This window comes from Vanessa cardui, chromosome 6 (assembly GCF_905220365.1).
Source record: "Vanessa cardui chromosome 6, ilVanCard2.1, whole genome shotgun sequence".
NCBI classification, from domain to species: domain Eukaryota; kingdom Metazoa; phylum Arthropoda; class Insecta; order Lepidoptera; family Nymphalidae; genus Vanessa; species Vanessa cardui.
The window spans coordinates 5,721,916-5,743,151 of NC_061128.1; the positions used below are offsets into that span (position 1 = coordinate 5,721,916).

The 21,236-nt window shown below is 34.9% G+C and overlaps 3 protein-coding genes across 3 annotated transcripts; 2 read left to right on the forward strand and 1 right to left on the reverse strand.

Annotated features, from left to right (window-relative positions):
- The first annotated feature begins 36 nt into the window (after positions 1 to 36).
- LOC124530364 (mpv17-like protein 2) lies at positions 37 to 1,346 on the forward strand. The gene is made up of 4 exons (XM_047104511.1): positions 37 to 224; positions 490 to 693; positions 768 to 1,006; positions 1,078 to 1,346. Exons 2-4 carry the CDS (start codon positions 525 to 527, stop codon positions 1,219 to 1,221), a joined length of 552 nt encoding a protein of 183 aa, XP_046960467.1. The 5' UTR covers positions 37 to 224; positions 490 to 524; the 3' UTR covers positions 1,222 to 1,346.
- Positions 1,347 to 11,541: 10,195 nt separating this feature from the next.
- Positions 11,542 to 14,142, reverse strand: LOC124530360 (histone acetyltransferase KAT6B-like). Its single transcript, XM_047104507.1, has 6 exons — positions 13,943 to 14,142; positions 13,602 to 13,850; positions 13,229 to 13,527; positions 12,539 to 13,096; positions 12,071 to 12,427; positions 11,542 to 11,794 (listed from the first exon to the last, which is right to left on the reverse strand). The coding sequence occupies exons 2-6, from the start codon at positions 13,846 to 13,848 to the stop codon at positions 11,648 to 11,650; spliced, it is 1,608 nt and encodes a 535-aa protein (XP_046960463.1). The 5' UTR covers positions 13,849 to 13,850; positions 13,943 to 14,142; the 3' UTR covers positions 11,542 to 11,647.
- A 672-nt stretch (positions 14,143 to 14,814) lies between these two features.
- Positions 14,815 to 18,464, forward strand: LOC124530361 (GTPase Era, mitochondrial). The gene is made up of 5 exons (XM_047104508.1): positions 14,815 to 15,186; positions 15,274 to 15,398; positions 15,643 to 15,817; positions 16,237 to 16,428; positions 18,027 to 18,464. Exons 1-5 carry the CDS (start codon positions 15,001 to 15,003, stop codon positions 18,405 to 18,407), a joined length of 1,059 nt encoding a protein of 352 aa, XP_046960464.1. The 5' UTR covers positions 14,815 to 15,000; the 3' UTR covers positions 18,408 to 18,464.
- Positions 18,465 to 21,236: the final 2,772 nt, after the last annotated feature.

The window sequence follows — 21,236 nt, forward strand, 5'->3', positions numbered from 1 at the left end:
CAATATTGTTGTTAATTTGGCAATTATCAAGGAAATGTCAGAATTGATAAGCTTGTCATAAGTCATAACAAATTTATCATAGCAGCAAAAAGGGGACGTAACGATGGTGTAAGGTTAACTTTCAGAGATTATGAGCGAAAGTAGGCGCAACTTTCAAAAGTAGCATTATGTAAAAAAATCTCTGAAAAAAATCGTTGCACTGGCGCCTTAATTGTGTAATATTTGTTAGTTCATTTTATAATACTCAATAATTTACGCTGATCTTTCCATTATATATATTTTTATTATGTATAAGCAGTAAATTATGATGCTCATTATGTAAGACTTAAACAAATAAAAAAAAACCTTCAAGAATATACTTGAATAGTGACTGTTTTATATTAAAAAAATACTATTTATTAGTAAATTAAAAACATCTTTAACAAAAAAAAAAAATACGACTTATTTTGTTTTATTATATTTTTTTATAAATAATATCATAATTTTCAGATGATTCTTCTAAAATTGTTAACATTGTGGTGTTAATGATGAAGTCAACTTTTAATCGTGGTGTCTATTTTTTATTTAAAAAAAATCTGCTACTTACAAACAGTGTTTCATCAGGTGGTTTTATGCTGATGGGTGATTTAATTCTGCAAGAAATTGAGTTTCAGTCAAAAATCTTACCGAAAAGATATGACTGGGCTCGAGCAGGTAAACTAGTAGCTCCATACAATAATGTATTACTGTATTGATTAACATAACAGTACTTATATCTTTATTTTCAGGAAGAATGTTCCTGGTAGGAACATTGATGGGTCCAATGCATCATTATTATTATATTTATTTAGACAAATTTCTGCCCAAAGCTAACTTAAAAACAGTCGCTCAAAAGATTTTGACTGATCAATTACTTGCATCACCATCAACAATTTTATGTTTCTTCTATGGAATGGGCTATCTTGAAAAGAAAACTTTCGAACAAAGCAATTTAGAAATTAAAGAAAAATTCAAATATGTATACACAGTAAGTGGTTTTATATATTTTTTCCAATATATAACTGTGATAATTTTAAATAAATATATTTTTTTTTACAGGTAGATTGTCTATTCTGGCCGCCAGTGCAATTTGTTAATTTTTATTTCTTACCTACACACTACAGGGTATTTTATATTAATGTTGCAACAATGATATATAATGTATTTTTGTCATTTATGAAGCACTTGGAGCATTATAAATAATTTATGACAAATGTTAGTTAATATTTTTGTAAATACTAAAGAGTAAAATAATATTTATTACAATTCAATTGCTTTTTCTTTCAAATACAGGTATTTTGTATTTTTTTTTAGATAAGGTATTAAAAAAAGACAAAGCTTTAAAATAAATAATTTAGGTAACAACTAGTTTTCTATTTAATCCCTAAATTTATTGTTGACAAATACATAAATAAAGAAGAGGATTGTTAATTTTAATTTATTTGAAAAAAATATTCTGTTTCAGAGACTAGGTTTATATTTATAATTATATCTAAAACTGTAATAGTAAGCTAAATTGCATCATACTCTACTTATACTCTATTAATAAACTTTACTATTTGTCAGATGATACTAATATTTATAAAAATAGAACCATGGTTTGCATTAATACGATTAAAAAGTAGTATAGTCCTCGAGAGGATATTTAAAATCATATTATAAAATAATAATATAATGGTTAGCTAAATTAGGTTTGGCGCGTTCGCGTTTGGCTGTTTAAACGAGATTAACTTAAAAACTACCGAAATTATTTTCGTACGGTTTTTAGCGACAGGCGTGATTAGTTTCGATTCCAATAATAATCCGAATCCGAACAAACCTTGACCGAAGCGCAACTTGATGAACAGATACTCGCTTAATCGCTGTGTCATTGCAATCGTGAATCGAATGACATTTCAATTGATCGAATGGATTGAGATTAATGAAGAATGGTTAATCAACCGTTAAAACGACAGTTTAACAACAAAAATATCTAAATAAGATAATTATGATTGACTCGGATTTGACAAGATAGATTATTCTACATTGATAGATAATACCTTTTTTTATGTTATAGGGGGCAAACTAGCAGGAAGCTCACCTGATAGTATGTGATTACCACCGCCCATGGATATCTGCAACAACCGTGGGGCTTTCAGGTGCGTGGCCGCGTACGCTCTATTCTTGAAGGTTCCCAAATCGTATCGGTTCGGGAGAGCACCAGCCCAGAGGTGAGAGCAGTAATCGATGTGGGGCCGAATTTATGCTGAAGTTTAAGGCGATGGGCCGACGTGAAATACTGTCTTGCCTTGCTGAGAACACCGAGGTTTTTCAATGCCAATTTGGCTTTGTCTTCCAATTGACCCCGGAACTGAAAGAGGTTCGAAACATCGACGCCAAGTATTCCGATACTAGCTGTGGCGGCTATCGGAATGTTCTCAAATAAAGGAGATACGATTAATGGTGATATTTTAGCGGTTAACGCGCAAACTTGTGTCTTATTGGGGTTGAAGTGTACTAGGTTTAGCTGGCCCAATTCCGAGACTTTGTTTAATGTAGTCTCGATATCAGACACAAGTTTGTTCCTGCTCTCTTCGACGTTTTCCCGAGAATTATTAGCTCGGCCGGTGTATGAGGTGTCTACGGTACAGACCAGTTGTGTCAGATCATGTTATGCTAGAGCGAAGTCCAGAACAGATCAACCCGCTTGATCGGTGGTGTGTGAGCCGAGCCATTCAGCACCATGCTGGCATTAAAATCGTTCAGGATAATTATCTCTGCGGATGGGATCTGCAGTACGGAATCAGTAGCCATTTAGACGTGCTCAACCAGGCGGTCGGTTTCGGCATTACCGCTATGGGATCTTTAAAGGCACGCGTTAAGAGCAGAGAAGGCGCGTCGATCGGTTAGAAAGAGCAAGGCCGGCATCGCCGTCTCGAGGTGAAAGTGAACGACGTTGAGGTTGGAGTTGAGTCCCTTTAAGTTGCAGAAGTCCACAGCAAGGGTGGTAAGGGTTGCCTTATGATGCCTACTCCGCTTGCCCCGAACAGTATCGGGCGCAGAATTGTCCCCCCTCCTGGGAATCGGAGGGAAGCCTGGGCATGGTTCAGGTGGTGTACGTCCTGAGCATGGATGCCCAGCGAGGGATTCACCACCGCAGTCGCTGATGGTACCCTCTGAGGTAATTTAACCGAATGCTGCACCGTCACACAGTTAAATTTTCATGAAAACTGTGCTTGTCGAGTAATACCTGGGCTGGTACTTACTACTCTATGCCTGCATTATCTACATGTTTTTTTTTTTATTAAAGTCGTACGAATTTTTTATTTTCATTACGAATAGAAATCTATTTATAATAAAGTGTTTATTAGAAAAAGAAACCTATTAATATCAAGAGATTGCGATTACAGTAATGGAAAATCATAAAAATCGTTGAAAGCAAAAGTTGAAGCTGCTGTGATTAAAGAAAGAAAAGCAAATGAAAAGGATAATATTAGTAACAGCGGAAGAAGAACGAAGAATAAGGGGATGATTTAACATCACTGTTACTCAGTCTGAACAAAATAAGTCGAGAAACCAGAAATCCCTGAAAAACAAGGTCAAAATTTAATAAGAAAATGGTTGGACAAGAAGTCAAATGAATGAATGGATGTTTAGATAAACTAGTGTTAATAAATATTTTTATTAAATATAATACTGCTATCCCATCTAGTACTGCAGTAATTCTACTGCATCTCGTCTTTTTCCATAGACATAAATATTTTATGGGCTAAACGATTATCGCTGTAGGATGTCAATTTTATTACACTAATTTTTATGAAGAAATATGTAACGTGAAATTACGATGATTTGCCTTTAGTCAGTGGGTAGCCACTTTATTATCGACATAAATAAATGTGTGTTTTTACTCTCGTTGGTCCCTGGTTTTGTTTTATTTACCTATTTCTCTCAGCCCTACAGCATTATAAGTTTAAAATACTTAACTTTAACGGGTACCTTTAACTTGCATTAAATTTTCGCAAAATTTAGCGCTCTATTTTTTATCGCAGTTAACTTTTTATAATAATAAAAAGTTTTGGATTATCTGTGCCCACGTAGCCTGAAATATAGTAAAAATTTTAAGTGACGCGGGCAGGCTTAAATGCAGTAGCTGACAGCTGTTATAAACAGTCCCGGTCTCGAGAATTCATTGCCCAAAATTGCCAATGAGACGTTACGAATACGGTTAAAATAAAATAATTGACGAACATTTCTTCGGCTCCACCACGTAGTAAATGATTTAAAGTCTTCAAAAGCTTTATATATATATAAGATCAGTTTATAAATGAAGTCAACAGCTCTACGTTTTCCGTACAGAAAAATTATAGTAGCACCTCACCGGGGCATTTCAAACTATCGGAGGAGGAGCTGCCGCGGCACCTAGCAGAATGTAGCTCGCCACTAGGAAAAGAGGCGCTACTTGAGGAACCACTGTTAGATATTATAAAAGTTGCTGGCAAATACTTCTTATGTTTTTCTTTAATACATGTAGATGAGGCGGCTCCTCCTCTACATGTTAACCTAGTAGGAGTGTTTTCAATTTATCCAGATATACACAAAGAAAGTAAATGTAACATTAAACCACCTGTCTAAATTGTATACCTATGAAAATACCTCCTAAATCAATTGAAATAAATTTGAGTTAGTTTTCTTTTAGCTATTATTTTGGTTCAAAAGGTGCAGATACCTTAGTTTAATTAACTTTACAAATGTTTATAATCTAAGGCGTCAAAGCCAGGAGGAGCTTGCCAACCGCTCATCAGAGTATAGGGTAACTATATTCTAATTCAAAAATGATAGTATCTAGTACAGTCGTTCAGATATACAAACATAAAAGAGGTGCATCGCTGCGAGGCTGGACTAAAATACATCCTTTTATCAAGAACTAGAAAAAAATAATGAGGAAAAAACAAAGAAATAGCTGTTATCAAAACTCTATCTACCAGATAGACGAATTTTTTAAATTTTATTTTGGAATTCTTAACCAAAGATCAAAGTGTCAGTACGACAAAATGCTAATTTAATATTCGTCGCCGCGCCTGCAAAAGTCGCTATGTGTTGTTTCTTATTTTTAGATTTTTACGCCTTTTTAATCACAATTTCAATACGCACGTACTATAAAAACAGTTTTTGATAACTTCAATAATTTAAGCTTAAGACCTTAATAAGCTTAAGAATAAAGTTTTAAAATTTAGCTATGTGACGATCATACATCAAAAGCTACATAAATACGAGTAATCTCAAAGTGCAATAAATGACATAGCTATAATAAGTTTCTTAAAATGAAAAAAAATATATACCACTATTATGTGCACAGAGAGTTTCGTTAAAGCTTTTAGAGGAGAGTTGAGGCTTCTTGAATAAGACTCTTGATGAGTGGTCGAAGGAATGATTTAATGATTGTTTTTTTTTGTGTGTTGTGTATTGCTGTTGGCCCTACTGGCCTTCACAGCGTCACCTGACTTTCGGGCGAGAACTAATGTCCCCTGCCCTGAGGTTGAGCGCGGGGCTCTAAATTAAAACTAAATTAAAACTAAAGTTCGTCCTGAGGGTGTCTCCTATGAGATCGCACCTCGGCTCAGAACGAAATCGGTGGGGAGTGATTCTAACACTGAGTGAATTTACTGACGTCTCGGCCGCCTCCGAGACGTCGCATAACTGGGACCTCGTTTCCGCCGGCGGAAACGCTGTGGGTGTGTGGTGTGTAGTGTGTTATTCCCTACAAATGGTTTGTTTGCGATAGTGAGGCTATCGTCTGTGTCGTTCAGGACGTGCATAGGTCGCCTGAGTCTATTCGGAATATTACCTCTGCGAGAGGTGTATTGGCACGATTGAGCAATCAGCGGATTGCTGTGTTCTTTAGCTCTCTCAAAAAACGCCGTCGATAGTATTTTGAGATGCTTCGCGATCGAATCGATGTCGAAGTCCTTATGGAGATCTACGTTTCGGATGTACCACGGCGAGTCCGTGGCAATGCGGAGAAATCTATTTTGAATGGTCTGCAATCTTTTGATTTGCGTCGCCTTGATATGAGCAAAGACAGGGCTCGCGTAGGTCATGATAGGACGAATGCAGGCTTTGTATAGTGTCGTCTTATTTCTAAGGGACATTTTACTCCGCCCGCATAACATCATATACAGTCTTCCTAGTACGAACGCTGCTTTGTTTCGGACTCTAGTTACGTGAGATTTGAAAGTTAGTCTACTGTCTAGGGTGACCCCCAGGTATTTCGCTTCCGGTTTCCACGGTATCGGTTTATTGAATATTTTAATGTCTCCCGGTTGGCTCTGATTCCATTTTATGTAACTGGGGTTTCTACTAAAGTGTACTGCTACACTTTTTTCCGGATTAACTTCGATTCTCCATTTCCTAAACCAGTTGCCTAGTGCGTTGGCTGCGGATTGGAGTCTCTTTGTGATGACCTTAGTCGAGGTTGAGGTCGTATAGAGTGCGGTGTCGTCCGCGAAGAGGGCTAGGTTGACCATTGGAGTGGTCTTCGGAATGTCGTTGGTGAATAAACAGTAAAGAATGGGAGATAGCGCGGAGCCCTGAGGGACTCCTGCCCTGATAGGGCGAGGTGAGGACAGGGTTCCTTCAACTCGGTAGCGGAAGGTGCGATTCGTCAAGTAGTCTCGTATGGTGAGCACGAGTCTGTCTGGCAGCCCTAGTAAGTGTAGTTTATATAATAAACCATTGTGCCAGACTTTGTCGAATGCTTTCGCTACGTCGAAGAATAGAGCCCCTGTGGAGGTAGCTTTACTGTAGGCGAAGCCTTTTAATATGTCTTCCGTTAAGCGGTGGACCTGGTTGACGCACGAGTGTCCGGCTCTGAAGCCGAATTGCTCGTGTATCGTGATCTGTTTGGCCTGAACGATGGCCTTGATTCGTGCTAGTAGAATTCTCTCGTATATTTTTCCGAGAGTGCTCAATAGGCTGATGGGTCGGTAGCTCGTGGGCTGATTCCTAGGTTTCCCTGGTTTTGGGATCCCTATTACTATGGCTTCTTTCCATTGGTCTGGAAAGGAGCATCCTGCCAGAAGGGCATTAAGTATTAGCACCAGGAGAGTAATGATTTGGTGCGGGAAGCTTTTAATCGCTTTATTGGTTATCCGGTCCGCACCGGGAGACTTTTTAACCTGAAGGGCTTTGACGATCGTTTCGATTTCGTCGACTGACGTCGGAGTCAGTGGCTCGTCCATCGGTGGCACGGAGCTTATGCGATTTACGGCCTCGTTCACCTTTAAGAGGTGGTCGGGGTCTACCGGGTGAATGCTCGGGGAGCATTGGCTTTCTAAGGCGTCGGCCAAGCACTCGGCCTTATCCAAGTCGTCTGTTGCGGGTGGAAGATTTGGTCGTATTAACGGAGGCATGGTCGTAGTGGCCATTGAGCCTTTGAGAGATCTCGGCATCGTCCAAAACGCAGTGTGTGATGGCGTGATTTCTCCAAGGTACTCGCCGTCCGTGTAGTTACGGAATTCCTCGAAACGCGCTTTGACGTCCCTCTGAAGGGCCCAGAGTTTCCTCCGGTTTTCCTGCGATGGAAAAGCGTCGTGCGCTCGCGTGGCTGCGTTTTTCCACGTGATAAGGTGTTTGAGGTCTACAGGGAGCTCATAACGCTCGTTAGGGAGTACTTGAACCTCCCAGGAGCACTCATCTATCATGTCGCGTACGTGAGTCGTGAGGTTCGTCGCAGCTGCTTTCGCAACGTCCACGGAGTCAATACTGTCTGGGATGTCTTTTAAAAGTTGTGAGTCTACGGACTGGATCTGTTGTTTAAATTTATTCCAGTCGACAATCTTTTTGTAGGGATAATGAAGTGGGTCGTCGGGCCCTAGTTCGACAAGTACCGGACGGTGATCGGAATCTAACTCTGGTAGTGCCTTGATTGAGCGCAACTGTAAGGTTACGCCTTTCAAGATCGCTACGTCGAGTACGTCTGGCCTGTCTTTTCGGTTATCCGATCGAGGGAATCTGGTTGGTCTCATTGGTGCAATGACAGTGAAGTTACATGATTTGGGGTGGGCTAGTTGTTCTAGCTGCCTACCCCTCTGGTTTGTGTGGCGTGAGTGCCATTCAGGGCTCTTACTGTTAAGGTCGCCGGCCAGAATGACCGCGCTACCTGTTGCAAGGAGTGACCTAATGTCACTCTCTAATAGGTCCTTGGATGGACTTAGGTAAACTGATGCTAGTATGATGGGCTGATGGCCTGTCATACTTATTTGACAGATTGACGCTTCGACGTTGGTGAGCGGCGGGCTGTCGAGCGGCACGCAGTGCAGTGACTTTTTGTAATAGATGAGCGTGCCTCCGCCTCGGGCGGAGTCACGGTCATTTCTTATGATGCGGTAGTTGGCCACGTTAGGGCTACGCGAGTTTGGTTTTAGAAACGTCTCCTGCACTAGCATGACGTCGACGGGATGGTTTCGTAGGAATTCTCGAACTAGATCGATCTGTTGGATAAGCCCGTTTGCGTTAAACGTGACTAACGCTAGCGAACGCGGTTTAATCCTAGCGTTGGCCATTGACAGGGTGTCGGAGTGCGCTGACCTGTGCGAACAGATCCCAGTACTTAACGATTAAGTACGCGATGTTTCCTGGATTAGCTGCGTACTCTTCCAGGAAACAGTCGATGCCGTCCATGTCTAGGCTGTTGCATATGGCGAAGAAGTCGCGGATGTTGTTCGCGTCCCTTTCCGCCGGGCGTGACCTAGTTGGTTGTCTAATCGGGGCGTTTGCCGTTCGCGGCGCGGTGTGACGTGGTGGTGGCGGGGCTGCCGCTACGGTCTTGCGGACCATGGGCAACGGTTTATCCCACGCACCTTTACTGGTGGCCTGAGGGGCCCTGGGTTGGGTAGTAGGTAAAAAGAAAAACCGACTTCAAACAATAAGTACACTATTTCAAAACAAATTAATATGCACTAAAATGTAACAAAAATGACATATTCTAAATATTTATTAGAGTTCTCCTAAGTAAAATGAAATGATAAATATTAGACAACTTAAAAGTCGATGGAGCCGGTGTCAGCCACAGGCACGCGCCTCAGCAAACAAAAGAAAGAAGCGATACGAGTCCCTTGATTGATACTGTATAATATCGTATAAAAATAAATTTGTGAAAAACATACTTATTTAAAGTATTCTCGTATTATTTTTTGCTAGATATATTGAAGGGTTTATCTTAGAATGAAAACCAGGCTAAATTCTTCAAATATTTAAAATAACTAAATTCTCTAAATATTAAACTTCAAAATTAATGTTTTATCCAATGATATTCTAATAAACAGATATGTTATACCCAATACTAAACAACAGAAAAAAGTGAGACGCGCCGGGGACCGTTTATTTTAAATTTAGCTTCAAGTAAAAAGGATAGCTTGATAAAAAACAATAAGTAAAAGGGATAACTAGATGTTTTAATTACGCAAAACGTATTACTACATAATTATGATGTATTAGTGGTATAATTTTGATGAAAACGACTAAAGGCTAACGTCCCAATTAGGACGTTTTTTAGTCTTCACTTTCTGCGCGTTAATGACATATCTGTTTATACTAGAACATCATTGGTTATATCTACCAAACTACATCGTTAACCGAATAATTATTATGCAACTCAATTCTCGGTACTACGCATTTAATAGGTACTTTATCTTACCGCCTCAGCGATTTTTATTTATTGTATTAATTATAAACTTGTAATTTTATTATCATTAATACTGTCAATGTCTTTACAGGTTAGTATAACAATTTTTTATAGTTTTTGCATATCACACAAAAATAGGAATACTAATTTTGATGAAAAAATTGATAATTAAATTAGTCAAGAACTCTTAACTATCATCCTAGATTATTTACATGTATTTAATATGAGACTATCATAAAGTTTACGGTAGGTACTAGGAGTGTTATACATATTACCTATTTGTAATTTTGTATAATTATATAATACTATATCATAATTACCTATATAAACTTTGAATCGTTTGTCATTTTATGTTCTAAACAATTGAAAAATTTTAAACCATGGAATATGTATACGGAATAAATAATGTAATTATATCAAAATGCTTTTTATTTGTTGGCTCGACTTTAGTAATTATGCTTATACACGCATACGCAATTACACGCACACAAGCTTAAAAATTACAGAAACTAACGGTAATTGGAATAAGCGCTCTTAATTGTAGAATTAATTAGTTTTAAGTTAGTCACAGTTTTTTATGAATGATATAAGCCTTACTACATAGTCATATAATTGACTCAGTTCTCAAAATTAAAATAAAGATAAAAGTATCATTTAAATAATGATGACGTTGTTATTGCTATATTTAGCACACATTAAATGAGGTTAATTTCATTTATTTTATTAACAGTCATTTAATAACGTATTATGTTAAGAAGTCGATAAATATTAATCGACAAAGTACATTATGTTTGTTATGCCAATAAGCATTGATTATGATTATTATGTGTTTTGCTAGGTTTTGTTTTCTCAAGCCAGATTTTGTCATAATTTTTTAATATAAAAGGTTTATATTCATACATACTTCCCGTACCAAAGAAATTAGTAAAATTGTTGCGTCCGCGTCGACTGGTCAGTTTCATGCCGATACTTTCAGTAGTTTTCAAAATACATGCTAATGGAAGAAGGAATAAAAATAAATAAACTGAGGTTTCATTTGTATTCCCTACGATTTATAATAGTTAGGTACCTAAGCTAAATTGTGCAAACAAACAGGTCTAGATTACAATATCTTTATTTATAAAACAGGTTACATGTTGTATAATACAACATCATTCCATTTTTTCAAATATTTATATCTATTTTAATTTTACTTTCGAAGCACTGATAACAGCTTCGTTTACATTCTAACAGCCATTTTTTTCAATAATGTATAATGCATATTATAGATATTAGATCATTAATTGGGCTCTAGATCAATGATATCGCGTCAATTCGATATTAAATGTCGTTTATTTGTCTTTAGAATAGAGTATAAACATTAATTTAAAAAAAACGGTTAAGTAGTAGTCGAGTAATATGATGTGTACATCTGAAATCTCGTGATCTCACACGTTCTACGATTCTATCATCTTGATTCTTAATTCTGACGGCAAACTAGGATCTTATGTGCTCATTGGCGCAAATTCAGTGTGCGCTACCTTGGTTTTCTGCTACAAACTACCATCCCTTTTCATGAAATAACTCGCACAGATCGTAGGAAAGCGGGAGGAAAAATGTAACACGTCTAAAAGGGAATAAAAAAAACCAATAGCCAGTACTTGTAACTACTGTCTACTGTCGAAGATCAATAAACCTTCGCATTTCGCCTCGAATGGTTGGTTATATACTGATTGACGCCAAATAGTATATTATATACGTATATAAGGAGGTCGATTGAAGAAAATATCTGTGAAAATTTGTAAAAAATGCGTCCGGATAAACGGAGAAGCATGTTTTAAATAAATATTTAATATTTTACTACATTAAATTAAACTCATAAATTAATATTTTTTATATTTATTTAAACAGTTAAATATGGTATCATCCATAGCAAAAGCTATTTTTATTCTTACATACATCATATTTATAAACTTATATTATTTAATTTCAGCCCCAACACATTCTCCAATCGTCTTTTCTTGTCTGTAATTTCACTATGATGCGATATAAAGCCAATGCTGGACCCAGGGGTAAACCTAAGCCTCTCACAATATCAGCTCTGCATGCCATACTTAAGGCTTGGCCATCAAATTCCTGCAAGGTTTATTTTGAAATAATTCTTTGTTCAATACTGTCATATTATCTGACCATGTTGTGCAGAAATGTACCAATTCACAAGAGAATGATTATTTTTTTAAATATAAGAGCGGACCTTTCTCTATAGTGACAGGAGCCCTGTTAAGTTATACAAAGATATTTTTTTATTTCATTACCTTATCCTTCTTATTAAAATCATACAAACTATATTTTGTGTTTTTCAGCATTGGTATCTTTCTGTACAAAATGGTTTTATTTAAGAATAATACTGACCTGTTCTCGTAATATTGGAGCAGCTTCAGGAAAGTGTTCTAAAAAATAGTCATATACATTGTCTACATTCCAATTACTTATGTCTGGTATGCTGACATCTATTGGTACATTTTCAGATAATTTTGTTTGCACTCTATCTAATTCATGTGGTTTTAAAAATGGATCTAATGTAGTTGTTTTTGTGCTATAATCAATATTATTTGGATGAATGGTAGGTGATCCTACAACAGTGGGACGAGATTCTAAACAGTTATTGCATTCCCATTGGTCCCATGCTTTTAGCCTTTCAGGTATCCGTGGTGAATGACAAAGAGCATGATAAGCATCAGAACAAATGCTGCATACAGTTAATATACCCTAAAACAAAAAATTAAATAAATATTGAGCTTTATTAAAATGTCAGTATATAATTGTTTGAAATTTTTATAATATAGGTATATATTATTAAAATTAAAAACATCAACTTACTGCATCATTAGTTTCACAACAAACTACACATGTCTTACAATGTGGACACTGCCACGTATTATCAGGCCTTGGTTTTAAAATACCAGAACCAGATTGAAGACAGCTTAAATGTGCTTTGTTATTGCAGTCACGACATTCAACTAGTCTGTCATTAGAACCACGAGGTTTTTGTACTAAACAAACTGAGCATACACCTCCAGAAGTTTCGTGGGGAATTGGTTCATCATGCTCCATATCATCTCCACTTCCATCCATTGACTGTTGGCTTTCGGACAGTGGAGTGTCTTCTTTATCTTTTCCCGCAATCATTAACCTTTTCTTAATGGTACTTTTATTTAAAGATCCTATTGGTCGACCTCTTTTACGTTTACTAGGAACATTATTGTCCGAAGGATCAAATACTTTTTTTGCCATTTTACGTCTCTCTCCAACTCTTACTCCTGCATTTTGACTATTGCTGTGCATGCTATTGCTGGATGTCCCGCCACCACGCTTTTTTGGTCTACCTCTTGTACGTTGAGGAGATGATCGACATGAAGAATTAGCTGAAGATGTCATCTAAAATAAAATTCTTAATTTTAAAAGTACATAATAGTTCTTCTATAAAATTCAGAGTTAAAATTAAATTTAGACTAATTTTATCACATTAATAAAAATAATTGGATACCTTATAATTATGGAGGTATTTACCTTAGTGTTTGAATCATTATATTCAAATTTAAAACTGTCTGAGCTGTCTCCATCATGATCTGCTGGTCCTAGAGCTAAAGTTCCATTTGGTAACTTCACCAGGCTCCCAGATGAGAGTTCCTTATTAATAATAGTTTCCAATTGTTTCTTTGAGTACTTAGACTCTTGTGAAGCTGCAACCCGTACTAAATCATCAAAGGCAATACCATTTTCTAAATAACTTTGATCTTGATAAATTAAAGTTGCAATAGCTGATGTTATTATACGTCTTTCACTTGTAGCAACAGTCGCACTCATTTCTAAAATTGTTGAAGGTATTATTATAACTTCAGTATTTTTTACAGATAAATAAATAAAACAATTATACACATACTGTTATTTTGGGTTGACTTTTTCCGCCACTTAGCTGCGTTTCTGTAGCTTACATTATCTTTATAATCGACTTTATAAATACTTTTTTCCTTTAAGCAACGTTTTAAGTCCGCCTTGGTGTCTTTCGGTGTTACTTTATAACACTTTAACATAAACTTACAAATTCTGTTTATATCTGGTCTCGATTTTCTTGAACGCAAGTGATCGATCGCTGCTAGAATTTGATTTTTATACTTTATCTCTGACATTTCTAAAAATAAAATTAAATCTCATTACTATATATTTCAGATAGTCGTGCACGAAAAATCAAAATATTATATACAAAGAATAGAAATAAAGTACCTGAGCAAATGCATTCCGATAAATTTAAATCTAGTCGGATATGGCTTAATAATCGGTGGCAAAAAATATAAAAACTGAAAAATAATAAAACTTAAAAACATAAGTTGTTATTAAGTACAAAAATTACAAAAGTAGTACACAAGTTATATGCTACAGAATCGGAACTTCAGAAGTACCTATATAATACCTAACTAATTCTGGGACTATTCGACCGATATTGCCATCATAAAAAATATATATATATTATATGCTATAATATGCAATTTATTAAAATAACAGTGCAACAGTTAAATATATTATTGTCTTATGTAAAACGCTACCTAATTTGGTAATATGACTGCAGTCTGCAACCTACGCTTAAGTTCTATAATTTGCTGAGATATAAGTGACGATGGCTAGACCACCTTAAGAATGTCCAACGTAACTAAATTTTGTCATTTACTTTAGGTATCTTCCTAACGTAATCTATTAGTCATGAAAACTCAATCAACTTTACAACGATGACTAGGTTAATATACACTGACTACTGAGTGTTATTGTCTTAAATGTCTTAGATCAATCATGTAATTGTTCATAAAGATGTTTTGTAGTATAAATATTATTATTGATATTTAATTTTTATTGTGTTTGACAAAAATATACATATTTATAGATTGATTATGGCATTTTAATTATTTCGAATTAAATAAAAGAATAATCTGATCGTCAGTATATAAAGAATAAATTATTATTATTAACTATAAATTGCTACTACTTTTAGACCATTTTAACATTGGCTAGAACGGAGTCCGAAAAGCAATAAAAAGGTTATTTTCTTTTTTTTTTAATTCATATGTTTTGACTTTTGTCTGAAAACATTGAAATTGAAACTGTCAAAACAAAATTTTAATTGAGGTTAGGGTAGGAAGACACAATTAAATTGTATTTTATTAATTGTCCGGACTTGTATATTATGTTTGAAAGATAGTCTTAATAAATATAAAAATAATAGTTTAGTAGGTTATTATTCAAAAGTGAACATATTTTGATATGTAGGCTATTTCATATTTTACTACACAATGTCTAAGCTTTTTTGTGTTGCTTTACGTTTAAAGTGTAACACTTCTTTACTCCAAGCCTTATTTTATTCGTCACAACCGCAGCAGGAATGTAAAAAAGGTCTAGGTAAAGTTGTTAATGTAGCAATAATTGGAGCGCCGAATGCAGGGAAGAGTACATTAATAAATAAGATTTTGGAGAGGAAAGTGAGTCAAAAGAAAAGAATATTTTTTAATATATATCGATATATTCATCCACGTTCAATAAATAACTAATATAATAACTTTTTTCAGATATGTGCTGCTTCCAATAAAGTACATACAACTACCAAATTAACGCGAGCTCTTTGTTATGAAAATAACACTCAAATTGTGTTTTTGGATACTCCTGGTATTGTTACCGAAAAAGAACAAAAGAGGTATCTAATACTTGTGTATATCATTTTAAATAGTTATTGAACTCAAATATTATCCTTCAGTGTTTTAGGTCTAATGGCTTACCCTGCATACTAGATCCAACAAAACTGATTATTGCAGCAGCATAAAAGCCAACGTAATATTAATATAAAGTAGTATTAAAATCACAGCACATACAGTCACATAGAATACTTCAAAGTTATTGTTTTATTGAGGATTAATTATACTTTTTTTTTCTATTTACAGATATAAATTACCTGAATCTATGCTTGTTGCATGTCAAAAGAGCTTAAGATGTGCAGATGTAATAGGAGTTGTACATGACGTTTCAAATAAATGGACAAAAGATAGATTACATAATGATGTTGTTAATATGCTAGAGATGGTCAAGGATATACCCAGTTTTTTAATTATAAACAAGGTACTGGTAACAAGTTATTATGATAATGATATTGTTCTGAATGATTTTAAAGATGATTGAAACGCAGGTTCGCTTTTAGAGCAGGGCTCTCATATTCCGATGGGATGGAGTGTAGGGAAAATGTCTTCTATTCATGAGATCTTCAAAGAAAAAAAAATAGTGCATTGTTTAATGCCACCTGTAAAATGATGATAAAACATCGAGTTGCATAATTTATTGAGATTTTGATTATTTTGTACATATTTTGATGAAATAGGCATTTGTCTTCCATCCCACCAGATGGTAAGTGTAGATAAAGACGAAGGTGGTACACGCCCATCCAAAAGAAATCTGTTCACTCTACTCTTAAAAGCTTTTTTATATAAAATATGTTTGTTTATTTACTTACTAATGTTACTGTTATTGTATATTGTTTTTAGGTGGATATGTTAAAGTCTAAGAAACAATTATTGACTGTCATAAGTAATCTTACTAATGGTATTATTGCGGGTAGTAAAATACCTAATGCAAATAAAACTAAGAAGACTCAAGAAAAGCCACAAGGTTACAGTCACTTCTCTGATGTGTTCTTGGTATCTGCACTTAATGGAGATGGTGTATTAGATATTAAGGTATTTTTTTTCAATAGCAGACTCAAATGGACCACTTTATGGTACCACCGCTTATAAAAATAGGCTCTAAAAGGAATGTTAACTATCCTTCACATTGTCTTGTATCAGTGATTCTGGAAAGTAAGATATTATGTCAAGGTTTGTATATTATTGAAACTTGAATACAACAATGCCAAAAAGTACTGTTCAGCAGTAGAGTAGGTTATTATTTCCAAGAAATTAGGTATTAAAAAAAAATTTGATAGATGCTTCTAAATATTAATAATAATATTTACTCAGTCATGTATTAATAGAATTACATTATATATTATTTCATATTTATTTCTTATGGGTACTGCATGAATTTCTGTAAATGTGATACATGGTTACCAATTTGGTTTGCGAGTTAGTCTCACTAATGCTATAATTTTTTTGCATACATCCTTGTCCCCAGACTTGTTACTCATTGAATAGTTCATAGAGATATTTGTGTTAAGGCTTACACAAATGACCATTCACACATTAGAATGTGTCAAAACTAATTTCCTTTCATTTCTATCTAACGGCCTGGCCACGGGGATCGGCGGCGCGAACGGCGGTGCAAATTGCGAATCGACAATTCGCGCGGCGCCGTTTGCAGGCCACGGGCAGAGGCGTTCGCCGCCGCGAATAGTGAACACGTCCGACGGCAAAATGTCTTTATCTAAATTATCTCGATATTATTTAGATAGTAATCGCTTTTTGGTTCAACACCTAATATTTGGAAGTGATTGTGGAGTACATGGCTTAAATAAAAATCGGGGTATAGACGGGGAATTCCACAAGAAATTTATTTATTTATTTATTTATTTATTACATATGGCACACAAGACAGGTAATAACTGATAAATATCTAGAAAATAAATTACAAATTTCGAAGATTAGTTACACCCTAATATTTGGAAGTGATTGTGGAGTACATGGCTTAAATAAAAATCGGGGTATAGACGGGGAATTCCACAAGAAATTTATTTATTTATTTATTTATTTATTTATTACATATGGCACACAAGACAGGTAATAACTGATAAATATCTAGAAAATAAATTACAAATTTCGAAGATTAGTTACACCCTAATATTTGTGTACACATCAAGCAAGAATACATTAATTCACAGTTAACAAAGGCTGAAGCTATTACAAGTAAAAATTAAAGAAAAAAAAATACACACGAATATTAAATTTTTTGAGAAATTAGGCAATAAGTTTAAAAAATAGCAGAATTTTTTTTTTTATAAATAATATTACATAACAATGTCAAATATATTACATACTAAGTCTTAAAGATTAAATTCGCCGCGACTGCCGCCGACTCCGTGGTTTACGCCGTACTGATTCATAGTTTTCGTTTAGCTCGCCGGCCGCGCCGCAGATCGCGCGCGCGATTCGCGCGTTACAATTCGCCGGTCGCCGTTGCGCGTGGCATGCTCAGTACATTGCTATACGTTTGTTTCATTCGCAAGACGCTTCGCCGTTCGCACCGCGCGAATATTCGCGTCCGCAAATTTCCCGTGGCCAGGCGGTAAATGTGTGGGTTATCAAAAAAATACAATTTATTTTAAAATGTTTTTTTGTTTTAGCAATACCTAATTAATAATGCTAAACTTCGTTACCTGCATTACGATCCATCGGAGTGGACGGATCAGACACCAGAAATATTAATAGAAGAAGCTGTAAGAGCGAAATTCATGGACTTTCTTACCCAAGAAATTCCTTATTCCTTAACTACGAAGTTGGAATATTTTGACGATGTTGCAGAAGAAGATAAAATCATGTGTTCCGTTTCAGTGGAGTGTCCCACGGAAAGATTAGTTAGGTTAATTAGTGGGGCTGGGGGAGGCAGACTGCAACAAATCAAATCCCACGTTAGAAATGATTTAGTAGATATGTTTAAAAAGCCCGTAGTCATAGATATTCAACTAAGAGTGAAAAATAAAGCTACATCAGAACAAACTATTTAATAACCTGTGAATGTTATCATTTTTGTTATTTTGTGATTAGTAAAGAATATACAAGAATTATTTTTTTATTATTAATGAATCACATCATGTTACTATTAATTATTATTGCTCTCAATGTATATTTAATATAACTCTAATGATGAATTAAAATGAAGTTAACCAAAATTGGCTTAAAACCCCAAATAGAGAAAAAAATTATAATTTACATAACCGTGAGAACAATTACCAGCTTTTGCGATTTTTATCTATTCTTTGCTAACGCTATCCAATACAACTGGTAAGAAAGATAGCAAAATAAACACCTATTATGAATAGGTGGTTTCTTGGTGGCAGGGGCTTGTGCAAGCCCGTCTGGGTAGGTACCACCCACTCATCAGTTATTCTATCGCCAAATAACAGTACTCAGTATTGTCGTGTTAAAGGGTGAGTGAACCAGTGTAACTACAGGCACAAGTGACATAACATCTTAGTTCTCAAGGTTGGTGGTACATTGACGATGTAAGGAATAGTTAATATTTCTTACAGCGTCATTGTCTATTGGTGATGGTGACCACTTACCATCAGGTGGTCCCTATGCTCGTCCGCCAACCTATACCATAAAAAAGGTGTTTATTTTGATTCTCCCATCGGCGTTTATTCATAACCATTTATGATGTCAATAGTCACTAGTTTTTAATCAAATAAACGACTCAAAAATAAGAGATTGTCTATATTATAAGCAATACAAAATACGGTTAATTTATTTCCTTATATAAGACACCATTGCTTTATAATCATTAAACCTGAAAAAAAGCAGTTTTCTCTGAATAAGCTAAGTAAATCCTTTGTCATAGTCATTACATTTCAAACAATGGTAGTTACGATATAATTAGAACATTCGAAAAGTTAGTGAAGTTAAACTGCGCAACTTGCTAAGACTTAGTTACGGATAGGAAGTTTCAGTTTATGTGATGTAGGGTTCGTTCGACTTAGTCCGTTTTACTGTGTAAGCCGGTAAAAGATATGTATACTTGAAATAAATTCTAAAGACTACCTACTAATTATAAAAATATCACATTCTTCTTGAAAATATACTATTATTTAAATGCTAGAGATTTCCTGACTCTGTTTTTAAAAATTTTTTTATCTCGAGTACAACTAACACCTGGCATATTATTTTGTAGAAAAACCTTTAAAAAAATTTTTAAGATACCAAAAAAATATTAATTATTTAAAAAAAATATTAGGGTGGTCCCACTGATATCACCAAGTAAGACGTCTTCCAATTTGCAGTGCTTGGGTTTTTGTCCCAATGCACCCTGGATGAAGATGGTACTAGCTGTCACTATAAATGGGTAGGGTATATTTAATAAAAAGTTAGGTGGGTGTGGAATAAGAAAGTGTGATCCTGTTAAACCTTTTTATTTATCTTAGTAGTAAATGCGGCCTTAATTGTCTTAACAGCTTCATCGTGGGGCTTGTACGAGACTTTTCTTTTAAATTATCGAGTAAAACTGCAAGAAGAAGTTGTATACATACTTCTAAAACATTGACAAATTATTCAAATCAATTATTAAATAGCATTTATATAAAGTGTTTTCGTGAACTATGTAATTGTACTTATATTTTTTACGATAAAAATTAAAACAACAAGGCATTTTAATTATAGGATACCATCGTATTTTTTATGCATTTCACAGACTTATTGCATAAATACTTTATAAGTATAACGTCTAAATGAAGTTATATCTGTATATTTATAAAGCAGAGAGGACATAAAACAATAAACGTCTGGAGTAGGTAGGTTCATCGAGGACCGACAATTTCTGTGGCAAGTGGAAAGCACTTAGACTTCGATTGTGTTGTAAGCGTATCAATCGAGTGCTTGCCGTAAATCGAGATTGTTTTGAACAATACACGTTAAAGTCGTGAAGTCAGCAACATAAATAGAAATAAACAAATATTAAAACCCTTTGATTTTATTTAAGTTAATTCCGATATGATTCAATTTCGATGACGTTCTTCATATTTTGCTATCGAGCATTACTCGTTTTATTTTCAATGAAAATTGCCAATGTCTTTTTCTTATGCACATGGCATTTCATTATATTATTGCTCTTTGTATATAGGAATTATTTTAAGTACTTACGCGCCGGGAGTCTTAGTCTGTAAGGGACGACTTGAAATATGTTCCTTTCGTTTCTAAGCATTTTATTAATTTGATTTCTGAAATATTCAAATAGTGAATGCACTTTTGTTACAAATCTTCTGGTGATGTACTTGCAATTTCACGTATGTAAGTATTTTAGTAAGAATTTCTTTTCCTTTTTTTATTTTATTATTTCTGGTCACATTAGAAATAAAAATTTAAGAGTTTGACGTTGAAAAGACTACTTAATATTTTGGTAAAATTAAATTCGTGCTGATATATATATTAATTTATTTTTATAAAATTCTTCAAGAATGTCTGATCCTTCAATAAGTCCGTGGCTGTCTTTGAACCCCACATATATTAATCGCTCACTCTCATAGCTCGATCTGACGAAATTCTCATACAGACGACGAGATATCTACATCATTGTCATTACATATTGTCTGTGATACTGGATTATATCACAGTCAGCTTCTTAACTCTAGCTACTTGTAATGTAAAACATTTTAGTGCTATGTAACCTAAAACTGCTTTCAAGATGCGAAGTATCTTCTGCATGCGCGCTCACGACGACAGTGCATATTACTTGTATGTATATTTTTTATGTCACATGTGCGTTTGATAGATATAAAGATACTTTTTGTTACTTTGTTTTTTAAGTAATCATTTATAATCACATAACTTAAAGAATTTGTTGT